Source organism: Carassius carassius, chromosome 29, assembly GCF_963082965.1.
Source record: "Carassius carassius chromosome 29, fCarCar2.1, whole genome shotgun sequence".
In the NCBI taxonomy this organism is placed as follows: domain Eukaryota; kingdom Metazoa; phylum Chordata; class Actinopteri; order Cypriniformes; family Cyprinidae; genus Carassius; species Carassius carassius.
The window spans coordinates 21,829,436-21,851,728 of record NC_081783.1 but is presented as its reverse complement, the minus strand read 5'-3'; the positions used below and the strand labels follow the sequence as shown (position 1 = coordinate 21,851,728).

Here is a 22,293-nt window from a genome sequence, read left to right as displayed (position 1 = left end):
CTTATTGCTTTAATGCGCCCCTGGTATCAGGACAATATCATTAAGCAAACGCCGCTGATACGATCACGCGGTTCAAATGTGTTTCTCCTTCATTTATAGATGCTGCACTGACTAATGGACCATAGATTGTGATTCTGGAGTCCGGGGCTTTACTTCACCCCATTCGAGAAGATGAAACGCCACCGAGCACTTTATCACAGTCTCAACTCATAACCTCATTTATACAGAACAAAAACGCTGCAAGTCTTGGGAGTAAAATGAGTTTAACAGCAGCGAACAAGCTGTCAGGATATGAGCGCTGCTCCTCTGACTAACCGCCTTCAGACACCAACCAAAGACAGAATGAGAAATGTAGAACATGGATTAGAGGAAGACAGAATATGATAATAGACTGAGAAGAAAAGAGGGTGAAACTCATTAAAACGGATCCCGAATTTACGCACAAAGGAGGGAAAGGCGACACAGTCCCAATGCAAGCTGGGACGACCAGACAAAAAAAAACACTCTGTAATTCTATCATTCTCTGGCTGTTAATGCGCATCGCACAAACCTTTCTAACGTCCATCATTCTGTCTTTTATGGTCCTGTGGCTCTGTTATCTAATACGGATAAGCCATATAGTGGGGGAGGGCGGTGTCACAGTTTTTAAATATAAATATATCTTGATTTATGCATGTAGGCTACTTTTCAAAAGTTTTCAAAAGTTTTAGTGAGTGAAACTAATTCATACTTTTATTCAACAAGAATGCATTAAACTGATCAAAAGTGATGCCACAAAAGATTTATATTTCAAATAAATGCTGTTCTTTTGAACTTACTCAAAGAATCCTGAAAAATAAATTGCATCACTATTTCTACAGAATAAAATATGAAGCAGAAACTGTTTTCAAGAGTAATCAGAAAGGTTTATTGAGCAGCAAATCAGCTTATTAGAATGATTCCTGAAGGATCATGTGACACTGAAGACTGGAGTAATGATGCTGAAAATTAAATAAATAAAAAAATATATAAATTTAAATTGTAAATACTTAACAATAGAAAACATGTATTTTAAATAGTAGTAATATTTAAGTGTTTGATCATTTAAAGCGTTGGTGAGCATAAGACACTTATTTAAAAATAAATTAATCTTCCCAACCCAAAACTTTTGAATAGTAGTGTATTTAAAATAGTCTAAAATGTGTTCTCTTACGAGAGCTCTCTCATACTGCGTCTTAGCTAAGACGCTACGGGAAAAGTCTCTTTTCACGAAATACTGAAGCAAAAAATTATCCTTAATTTTGTATTTTTGTAAAGCGCATTTGCAGCAGTACACAGCCATAGGCGAGACGGCTCGTTCGCTCATTGGCTTGTTCTGCGGCAACTGCACAGCCTATCGAGCGCGGGCTGATGCAACATCAGACCAATAAGGGCGCTTCGCACCCTTCTTGCCACTTCCCGCCGAAACGGGTGTGGCCCAACCTATAAAAGGAGCTCGAAAAGGCTGACTCACCTGATTTTTCATCTCTTCAGCGAAGCTCACGCATTGCTGGATCACGGAGGAAGCAAGCGCCGTCTGAGAAAGCCATCAGCAGGACGAGCCATTCTGAAGCTGCTGGCATCGCCGCCTTCCACTGCCGTTCCTGCTGCGCTATCCGGTGCCTATATCCTTTCAATTCTGTTATATCCAAGCTGTTCTTTATGTGTGTGTGTGTTCATCTTCTTTTTTAAGATGCCTTCCTGCGGCTCGTCAGAGCCCCACTCAGCGAGGGAGACCGGTACGTCATCTGTGTCTCCTGCCTGGGTGAAGATCATGCAGCGCTCGCGCTCGCTGACGGCGGATGCCCCCACTGCGAGCTGGTGCCATGGTGACTCTGAGGACTCGCCTGACCTTTTTCTCTGAGCCTGCATTCTCCGCTGCGCTGAGGCGCTGTAAAAGCATCGCTTCCAGCGGATTCCGGAACCGTCTTCAGCTCAACCGAGCTCGCCATTTCGCCCTGCTTCACCGGCCCCCCCTGCATCGCTTCCCGGTGGGCAGTGCCCGCTGTTTGCCGGCGCGTGGTCCGAGGAAGTCGATCTCAGGGCCGCGTCGGGGGAAGAGGACACGCGCTCTCTGCTAGCTTCAGGCAGTGAGGGCTGGGCGAGCTCCGAGGATCTCGCGCCTTCTGCTCAGAAGCCCAGCAGACGAGCTGACATCGAGAAGGAGCCTGGGCGAATGCTCGTGTTGGCTGCGATGAGTCTCGGCCGCGAGTGGTTTGCACCAGCGCCCCCCCTCTCGTTCCCGGCTGGATGGTATTTCCCTTTCGGATGAGCGTACTTCTCAAAGCCCGCCTCATTTCTTCCTGAGCTTCACGAAGAGGTGGCGAAGGCTTGGAACGCTCCATATTCAGCGCGAACTCGTTCGTCTGTCTCACTAGCATTCTCCACACTGATGATGCTAAAAACAGGAACTACCACTCACTTCCGCCGGTGGAACAGGCGATAGCGACGCACCTTTGTCCGCCCTCTGCTGGACGGCGGCAAAAGCGGTGTTGCCATCTAAAGCCTGCTGTGTGACGCTGCGTCGGCACTACTAACGATGGCTGCTTCATCGAAGCGCAGGTGTACGAGTTCCGCTGTGGCCGAGCTCTCACCCAAGCACGCCGCTGTTTCAGTTCCAGGAATTGTGACTGTCTCAGCGTTTTCTGCAATGTGCAAGCCTGCACAGTTGCCCGCTTGCCTGCACACAAAAGCCGTTATCACAACAGCTTCAGCAACGCAGCTCGAGACCCCCGTTCTCGCTCTACCGGCCGTCGCTCCGCGCCGCGGGGACTGCGGCAGAGGATTACGGTGAGGCCGGGAGCCCCGAAGCCATCCTAGGGAAGCCATCTACGCATGCTGCATGACGCTGCGTCGGCACTACACACGATGGCTGCTTCATCGAAGCGCCGGTGTACGAGTTCCGCTGTGGCCGGGCTCTCACCTAAGCGCGCCGCTGTTTCAGTTCCAGAGAACTGTGCCCATAAAAGCGACTCGATCGCGCACACTGCATAGTAAGCGTGCCCACCCCTCAGTGCCCACAATTACTGTGTCACACGCGTCATGTGGTTTCTGTAAAAAACAAAACCCGTGCACGCTCGTCCGGCCACGGCCAATGGTGCTATAAATGCAGTGACGATGCCCACTCCTCAGTGCCCATCTCCACATGTAAGCACAGCCCTGCACACAGGGCTTGCGCACATAAGATCGACACAGATCGGTCGAGCGCGCCGCATAGTAAACGTGCCCACTCCCCAGTGCCCACATACACTATGTCACATACGGCGCGTGGCTTCTGTAAAAACGAGGCCCGTGCACGTACGCTCTGCACAGGCAGACAGCGAGTTGAAAGTGGTAAATGTGCACATATGCAGCCCACAGTTACTCGCAGACATATCGAGTCCCACGGGACCTGCTCAGCCTTCCCCCAGTCGGTTAAGCGCCGGGACGGGGTCGAGGAGGAGCGATCGGCCCGCTGTGATCAGCGCGCTCCCCGCCTCAAATGCGCAGCACACCCGAGCGCTGCCGTTGCCCGGTCAACAGAGCGCGATTCGCATCCAGCCCTTAGCCATTCATGCAGATGCATGGTCAGCGCTTCCAGGGGTTTCGGATTGGGTGCTAGGCATTATAAAGAGAGGCTACTCGCTACAGTTTTTTTTCGACGCCCTCCGTGCTTTTCAGCGCGCGTCGAAACTACGGTTAAAACAGAAGTAGCACACATACTTCGGGCCGAAATATCAAAACTGTTGAGCAAAGGGGCTGTAGAGCCTGTGTCTCAAGCTCAAAGCGAGGGGGGGGCTGTACAGCAGATACTTTCTGGTGCCCAAGAGAGACGGGGGTCTCAGGCCCATACTGGATCTAAGACAGCTGAACAAGGCATTGATGAAACGCAGTTTCAAAATGCTTACGACCAGGAAACTCCTCGCGCAGATTCGCAGAGGGGACTGGTTCATGTCAATAGATCTGAGGGACGCGTATTTTCAAATACAGACAAATACGTCAAACCACAGGCGATATTTGAGATTCGCCTTCGAGGGCCAGGCATACCAGTTTACAGTCCTCCGTGGCTCCTCGTAAATTTACGAGGTGCATGGATGCAGCGCTCGCTCCTCTCAGACTCAGAGGCATACGAGTGCTGAATTATTTGGACGACTGGCTGGTTCTGGCCCGATCACGAGCGGAGCTCGTGGACCACAGGGCCGTTTTACTCGATCACCTCGAGAAGCTCGGCCTCAGTGTCAATTGGGCGAAGAGTTCGCTGAACCCCAGTCAGACGATCCTGTTTCTGGGTATAGTTCTGAACTCGTGTTCCATGACGGCGCGGCTGTCACCACAGCGCGCGATGGGCATTCAGCGCGCAGCGAGTTCTTTCCGCTGCGGCGCGACCGTGTCGCTCAAACACTGTCAAAAGATGCTTTGGGTGCCGCGCAGAGCGTGGGCGTCTGGCCGGCTGCATTTCAAGGTCGATCAGAGCTGTGTTGCGGCTCTAGCACCTTGGACAGCGAATGGCTGGTACCGATCAGGTGTAAGCCTGGGGACTTCCCCGAGTGTGAAAATGGTGTCGACGGACGCCTCCACTTCGGGATGGGGAGCGCTGCTCGAAGGCAGACCGTCCTTTGGCCTATGGTCAGAACGGGAAAAGCTCCATCATATCAACTGCCTGGAAATGCTGGCAGTGGAGAACGCGCTGACGCGCTTTTGTCCCCATATCAAGGATCACCACGTCGTAGTCCGTGCGGACAACATGTCCGTGGTGTCCTACATAAATCGCCAGGGCGGTCTCGGGTCCCGAAACCTGTGCAGGCTGACGGAACGCCTCCTGGTTTGGGCTCAGCGCAACGTGCGCTCGCTGAGAGCAGTGCATGTGCCTGGACTGCAGAATATTGGTCTGATGTTGCATCAGCCCGCGCTCGATAGGCTGTGCAGTTGCCGCAGAACAAGCCAATGAGCGAACGAGCCGTCTCGCCTATGGCTGTGTACTGCTGCAAATGCGCTTTACAAAAATACAAAATTAAGGATAATTTTTTGCTTCAGTATTCCGTGAAAAGAGACTTTTCCCGTAGCGTCTTAGCTAAGACGCAGTACTCGTTCGCTCTTCTAGAGAGAACCGAGGTTACGTTTAGTAACCGAGTACGTTTTCACCAGTCAGAGTAATAATCATTTCAACCAACAGCCACTGCAGTCAATTAGATTCAAAATGATTAAAGGGGTGGGTCAGTGTTTATTTTTTTCTAGACTTGATTGTGTTTATGGGGTGCAGTCTAACATGTGTTAATGCTTCGTTTTTTGTTAAAAAAATGCATGGTTTTTCACATAATTTATTAATTAATTAATTTATTATTAATTAATTCCCTTCTCTGAGAAACACGCTGATCATTTCCTTCTTTTATGAAGCTCCTCCCTCAGAAATAGGCAATGGGCTTTGATTGGTTAGGTAGCCCAGTGCGTTGTGATTGGCTAAACCACCTCTAGTGCACGTCTAAATGTCCCGCCCCTCTCTCAGCGACATGTGCTAAGGTTGTATTGTAAACAATGGCATTGTTAATTTCTGTCAAGAAAGAAGGAAAGTGTGCATAAACAAGATGTTTATTTGGTATTTAATTGGCCAAATTGGCTTTGGCTATTGAAAACAATAACCATAACCATCTGAAATTAACGGCAGTAACTGCACAGTAAGTAGCCTACATTCAATACAAACATAGATGATACAGAAATCAGCATTAAGCTTTTGTTTTTGGGTTGAAACTACATAGAACTGGCCTTAAATTAAAACATTAACTGTAAACATGTGAAATTAAAGGCAATAACTGCATAGTTCTACAGTCCAAACAACACAATCAACACACATTCAATAAGAGGTTTCTTAATCAGCATTCAGTATTTTAGTTTTTACATTTGGTTTTAAATCAAAAAAAGGTATTTACCAGTAAGACTAAAAAGTATGTTATATAAATACATTATTACAAAATGTTAAAATCAAATAATGTTGGTGCGCATAAAACAAAGATGCAAAGTGTTTCATTTATCCAATAAAAAAAAAAAAAAACTAGGGTGATGATTTACATCTATGTTTTTTTTTACTTGAGCCAATGAAAAATAAATAACTATTGTCTCAAGTAAAAAAAAATATATATAGATGTGAGTTTACCCTAAAAAAATTTAATTGGATGAATGAAACACTTTTTTTGAGTAATGCAATGTGTTTATGCGGTTTAAGGTTAAAAAAAACACATTATTTTCCACAGAGTGTACATTATTGTTACTTCTCTATGCCCTGGCTTTCTGAAACGTGTCGATTTTAACAAAGAGATTTTAACACACACACACACACACACACACACACACACTATATACAACTATAATACTATAACAACCCTGTTTATAAAACAAGCCAAAATCATACTGAAACTAAAGCACTAAAGAACAATGCATTGCAATGATGAAGCATCTGTGAATGTTTAACATTCACAGTCAGTCAGAGAGAGAGTCTTAAATGACTGTCACTATGTATGTGCAGCATCTCTCACCTGCATTTCTACTGAAATGTGAACAGAAACATAAATCTGAGAGGAGAGGTGGAGAATAAGATATATAAGGGGAAAGTGGAGGAGGCAAAGAGAGGTTAGGACACAGAGACAAGGTACAACCTCTAATGATACAGCAGCATCTAATTACCCAGAGAGAGAGAGAGAGAGAGAGAGAGAGAGAGAGTCAGGGGTGGTGTGAGATAACAAGACTATTCTGAGAGGATGAGAGGAAAGTGAAAAAAATGTTAATTTAAATTACAAAAGAATGCTGTCCTTTCTACCAGCAATTTAATTATCTTTCCGAGACACAGTCAAAAGACACAGGCTTATTAAAAAGCTATTTCACTGACATTCTCAAAGAGCTCTAACCACTGAGATTCTAAACACTCATGAATTCCACTGAAGCCATTAAAGAGTAGCTTCAGGCTAAAAGGAGACAGGACCGTTTTGATGTTTTTACTCTTGTGGGGGGCGAGGAAAAGCCAGAGATGGAAAGAGAGAGAAAGAGAGAGAGATCAGAGGAGGAGAGGAGTGTTCATGATCAACAGCTCATCGTCACGCGTGTCACTTCCACTCCAAGTGGGCGACATACGGTTGAAACTACAGCTATGCTGACACACACACACACAAAAAGATCTTTATCAGTACTTTTGTCTTGGTTTCCATATTTAAACCAAGATCAGTTTACTTGAGAAGCATAACTGTGCAAGTCTTGCTCTTAGAGAATGTATTAGAGAATATATAGTATACATATTTGTTGTGTGCTGCACTGAACGTTACATGAATATAGTTTTTTTAATGAATTATTAGTTATATATATACATACATATATATATATATATATATATATATATATATATATATATATATATATATATATATATATATATATATATATATATATATATATATATATATATATATATATATATATATACAAAAACAATAGACAAACAGTGCACCAGAATGCAAAAAAATGATCTCAACTGGGGTTTAAAATTGTTATGAAAGCAATCCAGCCAAATTCGCAGAAATAAACCACTCTTAATTATGCATGATTTGCCTGTGCTGTATTTCATAATGCTGAGTATTTCCACAAAAAATCTTGTGCAATGCATCAATGATCAGTGTTATTATACTATCACTGATATACTATTACAGTTTTTGAGTTAGTATTTGAGTTAGACTTTGAGTTAGACTATTTTTCTATTTATGTATATTTAAGTCAAGTTTGACTGATTTTGTTGTGTATAAACAACAATGCTTTTTAAAATGTCTATATAGTTTCTTTCATTTTATTTTAGTTAAATCAAAGTTAAACATTTAGCTTAAACTAAATGAGTTGAGAAATGAGAATGGCTGCCTTGATAAGTAGCTAAAGTAAAATAAAATAAGTTCAAGTTTCTTTTTCTATTTTAATTCAATTAGTTAATGTTTTATTTCAAGTTTCAATTTTATTTAACACTATTCTATATTTATTCTCTTCTATTTCTCTAAAGACATTAGACTAATAGTCATGCTGATAAGGCAAGGGTATGTATTATTTTCAGAAAATCTCTCAAATGAAGTTTATTTTTCTTATACCATTGGTAAACAATTTTTTCTTCTTGTTTTAAAGTATAAAATCGAATAATTTTAATTGAAAAAATGTATTCATTTATTAATCCTCTGAAGTCGATTAACGCGTATACGCATTATGAGTCATTTTCTCCTGATAACACCGAAAATAACTTAAATTACACTTTCAGTTTTAACCGTACAGATAAGAGCAATATGTCAATCGAATCTGTAAAGGGTCTACTTTTTTTGTATACACATAATAACAACAGATATTCTGTGATAAAGTAATCCATATGAAAACAATGCGATGTCTGTTTTTCACGTCTCCCTTCATTATCTTCTAATGTGACCACGCCCCCGCACTGAACACTCTATTCAGATTCTAATGTTTCACTGAAGCATGCGGCTTGAATACGCCCACACAGAAGAAAAAGCAGCGAGACTGTTCTTCAGTTTTTTTTATTTTAATGTTTGCTTCGCGATGACAGGAATAAGACATAATTCACCCCAAAAAGATGTGATGTGGATTACCTCAGGATTTGAGATTTGCATTTCCTCAGAAAAAAAAAGAATGAAGCACTTTATTAAGCAGAGATCATAAACATTATGGAAGCATATGGGTAGCAATTTTCAATTTGGAATGTCATGTGCAAAATGTGCAATATGTAAAATGGCAATGCATTTCTGTATTCACATTTACATTTTCCAATACATTTGTGCAACGTTTGGTGCAAAATGAAAATTAAATTACATAATTTTCATTTGACATTAAACACACTAGTTTTAATATGTAAAATTAATACTAATTTTAACGCTTTATAAGTTGCAAAATTAAAATGAAAATGTATTACGGAAATGATTAGATATGTGTAACATGTTCAAGCAAAAACTGTGGCAAAATGATCATTTAAATGCTATTTTTCTTAATTGCATTAACACTCACAGTCAAGACACTTACCATTGCATTTTCATTCAATGTCCCGCAATGAATGTAGCAAAATTCAATGTGCACATTGAAAATGCATTCCAAGCCATCTCTGCCCCCTCACGCTACGTCAATCACTGCGTGAACAAGGCGGGGCTTGCAGATGGTCAAAAGACTCAAGAGGATTCAAGTGAACTTATAGCGATTGCCTTTTTCTTTGTTTGTTTTATTTTTCAAAAATTTTTATATATGTGAAAGTGCGTTTTATGTTGAATGTGAATGTATCTGCATGATTACCATCTGTTTGAGTGCAAATCAGCTCGCTATCACTGTATGATCACGGCTATCAAAGTGAACGCGTCTATATGAATAGAGAGAGTGGATTATTTACTTTATGGCACATTTGTGTTATTATCATCTGTATAATTGGCCATCAGCTCATCAGCAATTATTTGCATCGTAATTCATTGTAAATGCTGCATTTCTAGCAATCTCATGATTTTCTGTAATTGGCAAACAAAGTTAGATCTTTTTTTATTTTTCTTATTATTCTAATTTTTCTTTCTCAAATTATTCTTATTGTATTTTTCTAGTGCTCAAATAAATCACTTATATGATGTCTAAGTTTCTGTCTTGTTGTTTATAATTGAAAAAAATTGTTTGTAGAAGCCTTCAATACTATTGGGAAATATATTTTTGTATATTTCGGGGGTAGGGGGTCTAGACATAGTCTCATAAAATTATTTGCAGGAATCTCACTTTTCATGATATCTTACTCAGATTTGAAATAGAAACTCATGAGACATGTGGCTTTCAACCCATTACTTTTCTAGATTGCTCCAGGACTCATTTCATGTATATCAAATAAAAAAAAAATATTTAAGTGTGGTAAAAAGAATTCAAGGCACTTCAGTGCCTATAACTTTTAATATTTTTGAGCATTATCAAATCTGGTTGATAGAAAGTGAAGCCCAAAGGGTCTTCTTTCCAAAGACACCAAAATTATGTTTGTAACACACTGAAATAGGAAACTGTTAAACTTATAAGTCAGGTAGAGCACTTTCATCTGTGAGTCCCATAATGGGGGGTGCTGGCTAACAGGTTAACTGCTCCCCCAAGTGAATATTAAATTATGTTGTGGGATAATTAAACATATTCTAAATAAACTAGAAACATAAAATTATATAGATTTATTTTGTCCTAACATTCTTTCTTGTAACTCTTCCCTCTCAGTGACACAGCCGACAGAATGGCTCATTAAGCAGCTCATTATGCGGGCCTTTGTCTTCTCAGGTGTAAATCACAATGATATTCATGATAGTTGACGCCTACTCGCATATGACTTTTACCAACAAAAAGTGTCTTAGAAAATTTAAATCAATATATTGTTTTCTGTAAGTGAGTAAACAAGATAATTTTCACATAATTTAGAAAGAAAAATTCTAGGCTAGAAGCTCCAGTTCTCAAAAATCCCGGGAACCAATGTTCTGTGTGTTTTATTGCCTTATTCAAGTGATTTAACATTTTCAGTTTTTCACTTACCACGCATAACATTTTTTTCTCAAAAACACAATCATGTACACACATGCTACTCACATATTTTCATAGCCAAGTTTGTGCTGATTACAGTGAGATTAGACTTTAGCCATTTAGATGTGTATAAGAAACTGAAAAAAGCACAAATGTCAAGGCATGACAAAACTTCTCCAGGCCCCAAAAATACCCTTCGACTCCAGAGGGTTCAAATAAATGAATAACTCATTAACTTTATTTATTAAGGTAGGTATAAATATTATATATATATATATATATATATATATATATATATATATATATATATATATATATATATATATATTTGCCAGTACTATTAATAATATTAATAATTTATTTTGGATGCAATTAATTGTTTGACAGCACTAGAATATACATTAATTTACTTATTATTTTTATGTAGCTTTTGAATCACTTTTTGATGTGATTTGTTCTATAAAAGCCAGAATATCTTCATTTGTGTGCCCTTCTCCTGTAGAATCATTACCTAGTTTGAGCATTAAACAGCTGCAGCTAGTTGTCTAATGCTTGTTAGACTAATAGTGACGCTGATGAGGAAAATGTACTGGCATTGATAGGAGGTGCAGACATGTGGGAACATACACACCTTGCTCCAGTTGGCTCTCTTCAGCTGCACCTCAGGTTTGTAGTCTTTCTTAGGCTGGAGGCCGAAGGGCAGCTGTGGAACAGAAGGCGCCCATCCACCAAACCCACCCGGAGGTGGCGGAGGCATACCAGGACCACCCATCGGAGGAGGTGGAGGCGGCATACCGGGCATCCCAGGCGGAGGAGGTGGAGGTGGTGGCATACCAGGTGCTCCAGGTAAAGGAGGAGGAGGAGGCGGCATTCCAGGTGCCCCCGGTAAAGGAGGAGGAGGTGGAGGCGGCGGCATACTGGCTCCCCCAGGAAGAGGTGGAGGTGGAGGGGGTGGCGGCATACCAGGTGCTCCTGGTAATGAAGGTGGCGGTGGGGGCATGACCGTCTGTCCTGGTAGAGGAGGAGGTGGGGGAGGAGGAGGGAGGCTGGCTCCAGCAGGGCGAGGTGGAGGTGGCACCGAGGAAGCTGATTGGCTGGGGGGTGGAGCCACAGGCACATGCATGATAATGACCTTCGCTTCGGCTTCTTTGAGATCTTTAGAGAGCTTCTCAATCTGAGAAACCAAAAGAAACAAAGAGGTGCTCATAAACATCAATGAACTCTTTCCCCACCAAACACAACATTTTTTGTCAGCTTTTTGCTCAAAATGTTGCTTTCTCATGAAACCTACCTACATTGAAGTGTTCAAGTGTCAAAAGAAAAACAACAAAAAACAATGCTTGAAGCTAGAATAAAACTGATTTTTATTTTATTTTTTAAGTAGAGGGTCTGATCTGTATTTTGTTGTATATAATACTTTTGTAAAAATAGAGTAAAATTGGATTTGAACTTTTATTAGCATCAATTTAACATGTTTTTTTTTGTCAATCATCTCAATATAAACAAACTATAACAGTGAAAAAAGATGAAATCTTTCAAAAGCAAACACTATTTAAATATAAATAAAACGTAATAGATAAACATTTCTTAAGCGATATATATATATATATACACACACACACACACACACACACAACATTTTACAATACATTATATTAAATATATCAACTATTTTATAATTTTGATTATTTATTCTATTAAATGTTCAAATTGGATAAAGAATAAAGTCATTAGATAAAGTTGTGCTATTTTTGTTGCTTTCCAATGTATAATTTTTAATCTGTAGTTTAGTTTAACTATAATCTTGGATTATGTGACATTCTGAGAAAACAGGGAAAACAAGGGCACTCAAGAAAATAAAAAACTTTGACAAAATTATATAAAAAGTCAATTATCTCTGTAATGATTCTTACACCAATTGGGTATTAGGGATTTGTTCAATCATTTGTTCAAATGTATTTCAGTTTGGCATGTAAATTAGGTTATCGATAAAACTGTGACAATCATGAACACCATAGCATGCGTGGCATTGCTCACGATTTCAGCATAAAATGTAAAAATATAGTTATTTGATGGAGACAGACAGACAGACAGAAGAAGGTCAGGCCAGAGTTGGAAGCACATGAGGGAGTGTCTAAATTCATGTCTAATTAGCAGCATAATTTATTTACCCAGAACTTGGCAGAACTCATTAAAAATGACCAGCCTGCTAATGTCACATCAGAGAGAGAGAATCTGAAGTAGTTCACGGGGTTCTAGCTGAAGTTTCGGATGCTTGTTTATCTGAAGGTGACGGGGTGGTTGAGCTCAGCAACTTCTCTCCGACTATATGTGGACGGACAGATAGAGCGTCCAAACATCTGAACTTCTGCTGACAGCTGCGCTTCATCTCTTTCCACTGTAATTATCTGTAGCGCCTCAGTGTTTGTTAGTTAACCCACAAACATCAGTTCCGTCCTTCCTGTTCTATTAATATCTCTCCTTCTCTCACATTAGTTTACTCTCTTCTCAGTTCATACTTCTCTTTACTCTCACAGAAACACAATCTGGTCGACTTTGCAGTTTATTCTGGTCGAGAACTGCCCACTTATTTATGGAGGAACAGAGAGTCTGGGTGCGTTACTGGAAAAGGTGTGCTGAATTTGGTTTTGGATTTATTGAAGAAGTCTGGTTCTTTAAAATCCAACTTATTTTGCTACATTTCAGCTTTCTGTAAATATGTTGCCTTGCTTTTCAGAAACATTTATTTATACAGAAAAATAACTCAAGATATTGATACATTTTCTGATAAACTGGCAAATACTGAGTTTAAAACAATTAAAAAATGTAATTAATAATGTAAAAAAAAAATAATATATAATATATATAAGAAAATAGCATGTCTTTAACCAAATAGTTGATTGACAGAATATTTTGCTTTAAATTAAGACTTACTAACTTAAGTAAAAATAAAATATAAATATGAATTTGTTATGTTGTTCTTAATAAAATAAAATAAAAAAAATAAATGTAAAAATAAATATTTTTTAAAGGTTGTGTCCCCCCATGATCTATGTTTATTGTACATCTTGCATCATATTTACTATATACTATACTGTAGTAAACATGGTGTCCTAATCATAAAATCCAAACTGCCAATTGTAAAAAAAATATATATATTTTACAAAATCAAAAAAAAAAAGAAAAGAAAATTAACGAACAAACAAACAAATGAATGAACCCCATAACAGACTGTGATGAAAAGTTTCTTCAGTTATTTTTACCTAATATTACATAGTAATTACAGAAAAATGGTTAACACTGTTGGAAAGTCAGAAAAATTCTACTGTGGATTTTTTTCATTTGCTATTGAAGCAATTGGAGAAGCAAAAAAATAATATATATAGATATTTTATATATATATTATTTTTTTATATAATTTTTAAACAATTGAAACAACTAGGAAGTCCTGCCCTAAATTCATACCATTGGTTGAGCCAAAGTTATGTTGGGCCTTTAACCAAATCTGGCAATGCCACTAGATGACATAATTTCCTATGGGTGTGATGCTACACTCCTGTACCTTCTCTTTGAGTTGGCTGATTTCTGACTGCAGGCCCTGGTTCTCTTTCTCCTGGTCATTCTTCTCTTTCCCAAGCTTCTCTTTCTCAGTACTCAGCTCCAGAACCTTCTGCTCGTAATCTGCCTCCATCTTCTTCAGCTCCACCTGCAGCTCGTGACGGGCCGTCAACTCTGTGTTCAGCTGCACAGAACAGAGCGTCCATCATCAGAACAACACACATTATCATAAACCAGCAGAAAGGTCACAACAAACACATTCAAGAGAAAACCTTTTGAATGGTTTGAGATCTGTACATTTTTATACTTACGAAAGAAGTCTCTTTCTGCTCACCAAGATTAAAATGACAGTAAAACAGTAATATTGAAAAATATTATTGCAGTTTAAAATAACAGTTTTCTGTGTGAATGCATAGTAAAAATTTAATTAATTCCTATGATGCAAAACTGAATTTTCACCATCATAACTCCAGTGTCACATGATCCTATAGAAATCATTCTAATATGCTGATTTGCTACTCAAGGAACATTTCTTATTATTATCAATGTTGAGCACTGAACACTGATTTTTGTTTTTATTTAAGAGGAATTACAGTTCAGTGAATGTTTGTCTCATGACACCAAATATCTGAACAGTAGTGTATACTGTATAGGGCACTTAAAAAATAAATAATATGCTAAAAACATTTCAAACCGCAACACAGCACATGATCTCATTACACTGCATATATAATTCTGTGTGTGTCATCCAGAAGGTCAAGCACATCGCATGCAGAATCTCAAGCAGGACAGTTTGTTTGTATACTGTGCAGAGTATATACTGCAAAAACCGTAAGAATCTTCATTTGACCAAAGTGATATATTGTGTTATTAGTGAACTCTCAGGTGCCCCGTGTTTACACAGTGACCCTCAGTTTATCACTATAAAGGTGGGTTGTTGTTGTTGTCAGTGCAGGCGACTCGGAGGAAAGATTCGAGAACAAATCTGAGCCCAAATGGAGCCTCTGTGGATTTTAGTATTCACCTCACAAACTTCCACAAAATCTGTCCTTCTGCCTCACACAGACAGACATTGACAATTTCCGGTGACATTGACGGCGGATGTTTTGCAAGCCAGACATGCAATTACATGACAGCAGCGGAAACAGAGGGGTCACATGCACGCTCGCGCACACACACACTTTCTCCATGTGTTAGTAATGAGAGTCGTTTGCTGTCGCTTTTCTGATGGACACACTGCTATTACTCTGAATTAGAAAGGGAAGGAGGGGATGAGGGAGGAAAAGTAAACACTCGCCTGACAAGAAGTGTGTATATATACATATATATATATATATATATATATAAAATAGTTTTTAAAAGATTCACTGATTCAAACTGTATTTTTATTTGCTGCAATGCCTTTCAGCTTATAAGTATCAAAATGGCAAATTTTATATACGTGTATGTGTGCTTGAAACATGTATGTCATCGTTAATATCACGTGAAAAAAAAAAACATATGTAACTTTTAGCTGTAACATTTATCCATCATGGTAGAATTTGTTGCACAGCATATTACATTTAATTTGTGGTGATAACTCGAAATTAATCAAAAACCCAATAAAATACATAAAATAATCAGTTTTGAAATTGCAATACAGTAGTAAAACACTGTATTACAATAATGATAGCGTAATTTGAATCATTTGTGAGAGGCAAAAAAACATTTTTTTCGGTTCATTTTGCTTACCTAAGAGAAAAAAAAAAGTACTTATAATAAGCTGTATGGTATGTACTTTTATCTAAATATATATATTTGGGAGTGAAATATGACCCGGCTATGTTTTTTTAAGAAACGCACATAAGATGCATGAATACACAACAGTACAGGCACACAAGCACCAGGCACACACACACACACACACACACACACACACAGGGTAATTGTAGACTGTGTTTGGTGAGTTTGGAGGGAAGATGTCAGGAAGAGACAGGAAATCTCAGTTTTGCTCATCTCACCTCCCAAATTACACATCTGTCAACTGACAGGCGCGCCGAGACAGCGGGGGGCGTCTGGGAGCAGCGGCTGCATGTGTGTGTGTGTGTGTGTGTGTGTGCCACAGCAGATCTGCTGATGTTGATCGATATTGGAGGGACATTCAATGTATTTCAGCAGACAATGATTTAGTTTAAATCTGTGTTATTCTTCCAGACTCAAGTGTGTGTTTGTCTGAGTCAATACCTTCTTTTCCAGCTCTGTGGCCTTAGATTCACTGATTTCCACTTTGGTCTGATCAACCATGTTATCTAGAGAGAAAGAGAGACAGCCAGTGAGTGAATAGATGGTTTTAGAGGTGTATGTGTGTGTGTGTATAAAGTGCCCTTCACTGCGACGAGTCTCTTTTCCTCCTGTGATTCGTGCTCTGATTACTGAACGATCTAATTAAAATCTGCTGCTCACTCTGTCCCATCTCAAACTCGCGCTAAAATAAGAAACCCAAAAGCGGCTTTGAAATCACCACACAAAGGGCAGCATACATTTATACATCTAAAGCTCCTGGAAAACTCTTCTGTGTCTGTTCTCAAACCCTAAAGTCTCTCTGAACTCCAGATCAATATCACTCGCATGTGTGGCGTTACAAACCAAAAAGAGTCTCAGGAAAGCGAACAAAGCTTAGATTAACCGGTGAGCCAGCAAGACGGTCAGCGCTGACGTCAGCAGCCAATGGGAGGGGTTTCTGGTGAGATATGATAATGAGATCACAGCTGGCGGAGAGAATGGAAGTACAAGAGGAAGTATGCAAGCAAAATTTGAAGCATAAAGAAAATTGCACAAAGAAGTTCGCAAGGAAGGAAATTTGAAAGAATGTACAGAAATAGAGAGTATAGCATGCATGGAGGTTCATATGGAATTAAGGAGGAAGGGCAGCAAGGATGTAAGTGTGGAATGATGTTTGAAAGGAAGTAAACAAGGATGTATAAAAAAGAAGTATGGAAAGTACAGAAGGAAGTTCTGAAGTACAGAGCTTGGTATGCATGGAAGTTCAAAGGGAAGTACGGAAGCAAGACTGAAAGAATGGAAATATGGAAAGATGTTTGAAAGGAAGTTCAGAAGGAAGTATGAAAAGGAGTATGGAAGTACAGAAGGAAGTTCATATGGAATTAAGGAGGATTGACAGGAAGGATGGAAGTGTAGAATGATGTTTCAAAGGAAGTTTAGAAGGAAATACAAAAGTAAGCATGAAAAGAAGGACAGAAGTACAGAAGGAAGTTCTGAAGTACAGAGTATGGTATGCATGGAAGCTCAAAAGGGAAGTAAAGAAGTATAACAGGAGGAATGGAAGTGTAAAATGATATCTGAAAGGAAGTTCAGAAGGAAGTACTAAAGGAAGTATGAAAAGATGCATGGAAGTACAGAAGGAAGTTCTAAAGTACAGAGTATGGTATGGCAAGTATGCATGGAAGTTCAAGGTGTGGAGAAAAGCTGGGAAGAAGAGAGGGAAGTATGGAAAGACATTTAGAAGGGATGACATTTGAAAGGATGTTTAGAAGTACAGAGTTTAAAAGGAAAGCGGCAAAGTACTTTGGAAGAGTTAAAGAGGAATACTGTAAATACTGAAGTAGGATGGAAGGAAGTACAGAAGGAAGTTTGAAAAGAAGTCAGAAGTACAGAGGAAAGAATGTATGGAAGCTCAACAGGTGGGATGAAAGTATGGATGTTAGCATGGAAGAAAAGATGGATGGTTTAAAAGGAAGAATGAAAGTTCAATAAGAGTAATGGAACTATGGAAGTACAATGGAAGGAAGTTTATAAGGAAAGATGAATGGAAGTACAACTGGAAGGAAGGAATTATGGAAGGAACTATAGAACGAAATATCAAAGAATCAATGCAAGTAGGTAGGTTGGAAAGAAGTTCAAAAGGAAAGAAGTATGGATGTTTGTATGGAAAGTTTGAAAGGAAGGACAGATGTACAGAAAAATGTTTAAAAGGAAGTACAGAGCAAAGTATGCATTAAAGTTTATAAATATGACAGAAGGAAGAAAAGGAAGAAGAAAAGGAAGAAGGAAACATACAGCGAATGTGAGCCACATGACAGGCTGTCTCCGACAAATACTACACACTAATGACAAAATGAGCTTATTTTTATTAAATCCTAAAAAGCGTGTTTGTGAGCACTCTCAATGTCACGCCTGATTATTCTGGATGAGATTTGAGATGTTCTGATATTTCATGTGATTCTGTACACTGCCACCATGTGGCCAAATGTGGCATTACAGTGTGTTGTGTTTGTCTCTTACCTATCAGATGGCCCACGTCCAGATCAAACTTCCTGCATTTGAAGTCTGGATCACAGCCGTTCCTGTGCAGAACAATCTGAGCTGTACACTCATCGATAAGTTTATAGTAGTGTGGCCTGAGAGACAAACAGAGACAGAGAGACGTCAATCTGTGTTTGACTAGCATGAGTAAGAAGTTTCTAAAGCTCGGAAGGAAGCCAAACACAGATATTGAGCGACGAGTTCATAAAATAAAATAAGAGATTTTCATCACACTGTCTGGCACAAGGTCGCACACACCAGCCATCCATGATGACCTCCAGTGAGCTTTCAAAATGAGACGCTGTACACAATCTTATCCATCAAAAGTGGATTATGACAACCAGAAATGCTGTCTAGGCAGGGGGCTCGCTAGTTTTGAAACGCAACCCATATGGGATTGTGTGTGTGTGTAGTGGGATAAGATTTAAGTATGTGCACGCAAATTGCTCAACCATTTGAATTACATAGTTTTAATACAACAAACTTAATGTGATGCATATTTGTCTGACTTACATGAAATAGGTATAAAAATAAATAAATAAATAAAATAAAAAAAAATTCTGCACACACACAAAAAAAAAATTAAAGAAACAAAAATTAAAGGCAAAAATCTAACCCTGACAAATATGCATCACATTAAGTTTATTAGTCAATGTATTTTGTGCAATCCAAATGGCTGGACATCCCAATTAATACATCTTAAATTCGGGTCTAAATATTTTTCAATTGTATTTGAATGTGTGTGAGAGAGAAGTTGAAAACAGGTGACACTTTTGTGTTTGTAACGGTTTGATATTTGAGAGGTTTTCCAGACAGTCCATTTGTGAGAAATCTGCCATCTTGACCTGGTGTGAAACGAACTCGATACATTCTTCATTTTCCACAAGCGGTTTCTTTTTCTCTTTATTTGCCCTCTTTTCTCTCCCTCCCTTCCCTCCCTCTCCAGCAATCTCCCAGTTTCTTCGGTGGAGCGAGAGAGACCCCTAGTGTCTGTGTGGAAGTGCAGCCGCTCGTTTGCTTTTAACCAGGGGCTTTTGGAGAAATCAGAATAATCCTAATTAATTCTCTCTCGTCAGTGATTAAAGTGGTGAAATGAGAGAGTTTGTTTGTGGGCAGACGGGCCGCTCGGGGATATGAGTTGTGGTTATATTTGGAGGATAATTATATGGAGGCGTCGTCACTTTCTGCCGTGTGTCAGCACATTAATCGCTGAAGAGAAACTCGCATGAAATGTTTCTGCTGATGGCAGCAAAGAAAGACCTGCAAACCGCTCCATCTCGCACTTCTGTTGCGCTGCTCCTTTCTCGAAACTCATTTACCTCTTTATGAGAAGTTCACAACATTTATTTCACTTCTCTGCTCATAATCTGCAATTAAATGGTTAGTTCAGCTAAAATTCCACCATTATTTAATCATTTCATGTTCTCCATGAGGTCTCATACTCCAAAAAAGGACCCAAGAGCAACTTGTGCTCTATATTTCATGTCTTCAAGTCATACAATAGTTACTCAATGATAATCAAATCTCACTCAATTCTGCCGCATTCAAACTCGGCACAGAGTCATACTTTCATTTGGGTCTGTTTCTCATTCGAAACTATCCCAAGACCTGGACTATAGTCAAACTGGCTTCTGTCATGATGCTTCATGATACTTTTTGAAAGCTTTTTTGACAAGCTCAGACAAGTTAGAATATAACCAAGTACTCTGTTTCTGCAGTGTGCAGTATGCATACTGTGCACAATATGTGAACATTCAGTTTTCATGAAAAACAAAACCAAATCTACAACAAATATTTGATTAAATCAGCCATGATTTTTAACACCATCTTCACTAATCATTTGATCGGAGATCAGAGCTACACAATTTTATTTTTATTTTTTATTATTATTAATAAATTATTATTATTTAATAGAGATCATGATTCCCCTCAATGGACAACTAAAATATAATGTTATTCACTAGAGTAGATAAAAGGTAATTACTGCAGTCTATTAAAACATCTATTTTGTATTTATCATTTATTAAAAGAAAATAAAAAACAGTTTAAATGAATGATACAATTGCTCACTCACTACTGGGTGAATCAGTGTTTTTGAATGAATCTCTTGAATGAATAAATTACTAATTTAAGTAATAGTCTCCACCTACTGGCCTAACGATGTAATGGCACAATATGTATTTGATGCACTAAGTAGGGCTGTCACGGTGAAGGGATTTACCTTACGGTAATTTTGAGTGGCTCAATAGCGCAGCATGCGGTACTATGGCCATACAGCCTATATATATAATCTGTGTGTGTATGTGTTACGATATAATGAGGTCATATTCAGAAACCAATGAAACCGAAACCAAATAGCATTGAAACAGGCAAGGGACAGTCTTCGAGAGTCTTTAAACCATTCATTGGTAACACTTTAGAATAGGTAACACTTGATAACTAATAACTACGATTTTTCTCTCAATAAATTCTTAATTTTCTTATTAATAGTGAGTAAGGTAGTTGTCAAGTTTAGGTATTGGGTAGGATTAGGGATGTAGAATAAGTCATTAATATGTGCTTACTTAGCACTAATATTCTAGTAATATGCATGCTAATAAGCAACTAATTGATGTAGCTGTAAAATAAAAAGTTACTGCTCCTTGGACATGACAACGTATTTTGACATACAACCCGAATTCCGGAAAAGTTGGGACGTTTTTTAAATTTTAATAAAATGAAAACTAAAAGACTTTCAAATCACATGAGCCAATATTTTATTCACAATAGAACATAGATAACATAGCAAATGTTTAAACTGAGAAAGTTTACAATTTTATGCACAAAATGAGCTCATTTCAATTTTGATTTCTGCTACAGGTCTCAAAATAGTTGGGACGGGGCATGTTTACCATGGTGTAGCATCTCCTTTTCTTTTTTAAAACAGTTTGAAGACGTCTGGGCATTGAGGCTATGAGTTGCTGGAGTTTTGCTGTTGGAATTTGGTCCCATTCTTGCCTTATATAGATTTCCAGCTGCTGAAGAGTTCGTGGTCGTCTTTGACGTATTTTTCGTTTAATGATGCGCCAAATGTTCTCTATAGGTGAAAGATCTGGACTGCAGGCAGGCCAGGTTAGCACCCGGACTCTTCTACGACGAAGCCATGCAGTTGTTATAGCTGCAGTATGTGGTTTTGCATTGTCCTGCTGAAATAAACAAGGCCTTCCCTGAAATAGACGTTGTTTGGAGGGAAGCATATGTTGCTCTAAAACCTTTATATACCTTTCAGCATTCACAGAGCCTTCCAAAACATGCAAGCTGCCCATACCGTATGCACTTATGCGCCCCCATATCATCAGAGATGCTGGCTTTTGAACTGAACGCTGATAACATGCTGGAAGGTCTCCCTCCTCTTTAGCCCGGAGGACACGGTGTCCGTGATTTCCAACAAGAATGTCAAATTTGGACTCGTCTGACCATAAAACACTATTCCACTTGAAATAGTCCATTTTAAATGAGCCTTGGCTCACAGGACACGACGGCGCTTCTGGACCATGTTCACATATGGCTTCCTTTTTGCATGATAGAGCTTTAGTTGGCATCTGCTGATGGCACGGCGGATTGTGTTTACCGACAGTGGTTTCTGAAAGTATTCCTGGGCCCATTTAGTAATGTCATTGACACAATCATGCCGATGAGTGATGCAGTGACGTCTGAGAGCCCGAAGACCACGGGCATCCAATAAAGGTCTCCGGCCTTGTCCCTTACGCACAGAGATTTCTCCAGTTTCTCTGAATCTTTTGATGATGTTATGCACTGTAGATGATGAGATTTGCAAAGCCTTTGCAATTTGACGTTGAGGAACATTGTTTTTAAAGTTTTCCACAATTTTTTTACGCAGTCTTTCACAGATTG

At 39.3% G+C, this 22,293-nt stretch overlaps 1 protein-coding gene across 2 annotated transcripts in view; it reads right to left on the bottom strand.

The window, feature by feature from the left end:
* LOC132109884 (protein diaphanous homolog 1-like) overlaps positions 1 to 22,293 on the bottom strand; it is a 117,839-nt gene that overhangs the window by 64,657 nt on the left and 30,889 nt on the right. For both annotated transcript variants that reach the window (XM_059516279.1, XM_059516280.1), the window contains 4 exons: positions 18,379 to 18,494; positions 16,321 to 16,385; positions 14,102 to 14,281; positions 11,171 to 11,713 (listed from right to left, as the gene is read on the bottom strand). In XM_059516279.1, coding sequence (XP_059372262.1) covers positions 11,171 to 11,713; positions 14,102 to 14,281; positions 16,321 to 16,385; positions 18,379 to 18,494 — 904 coding nt within the window. The remainder of the gene's footprint in view (positions 1 to 11,170; positions 11,714 to 14,101; positions 14,282 to 16,320; positions 16,386 to 18,378; positions 18,495 to 22,293) is intronic.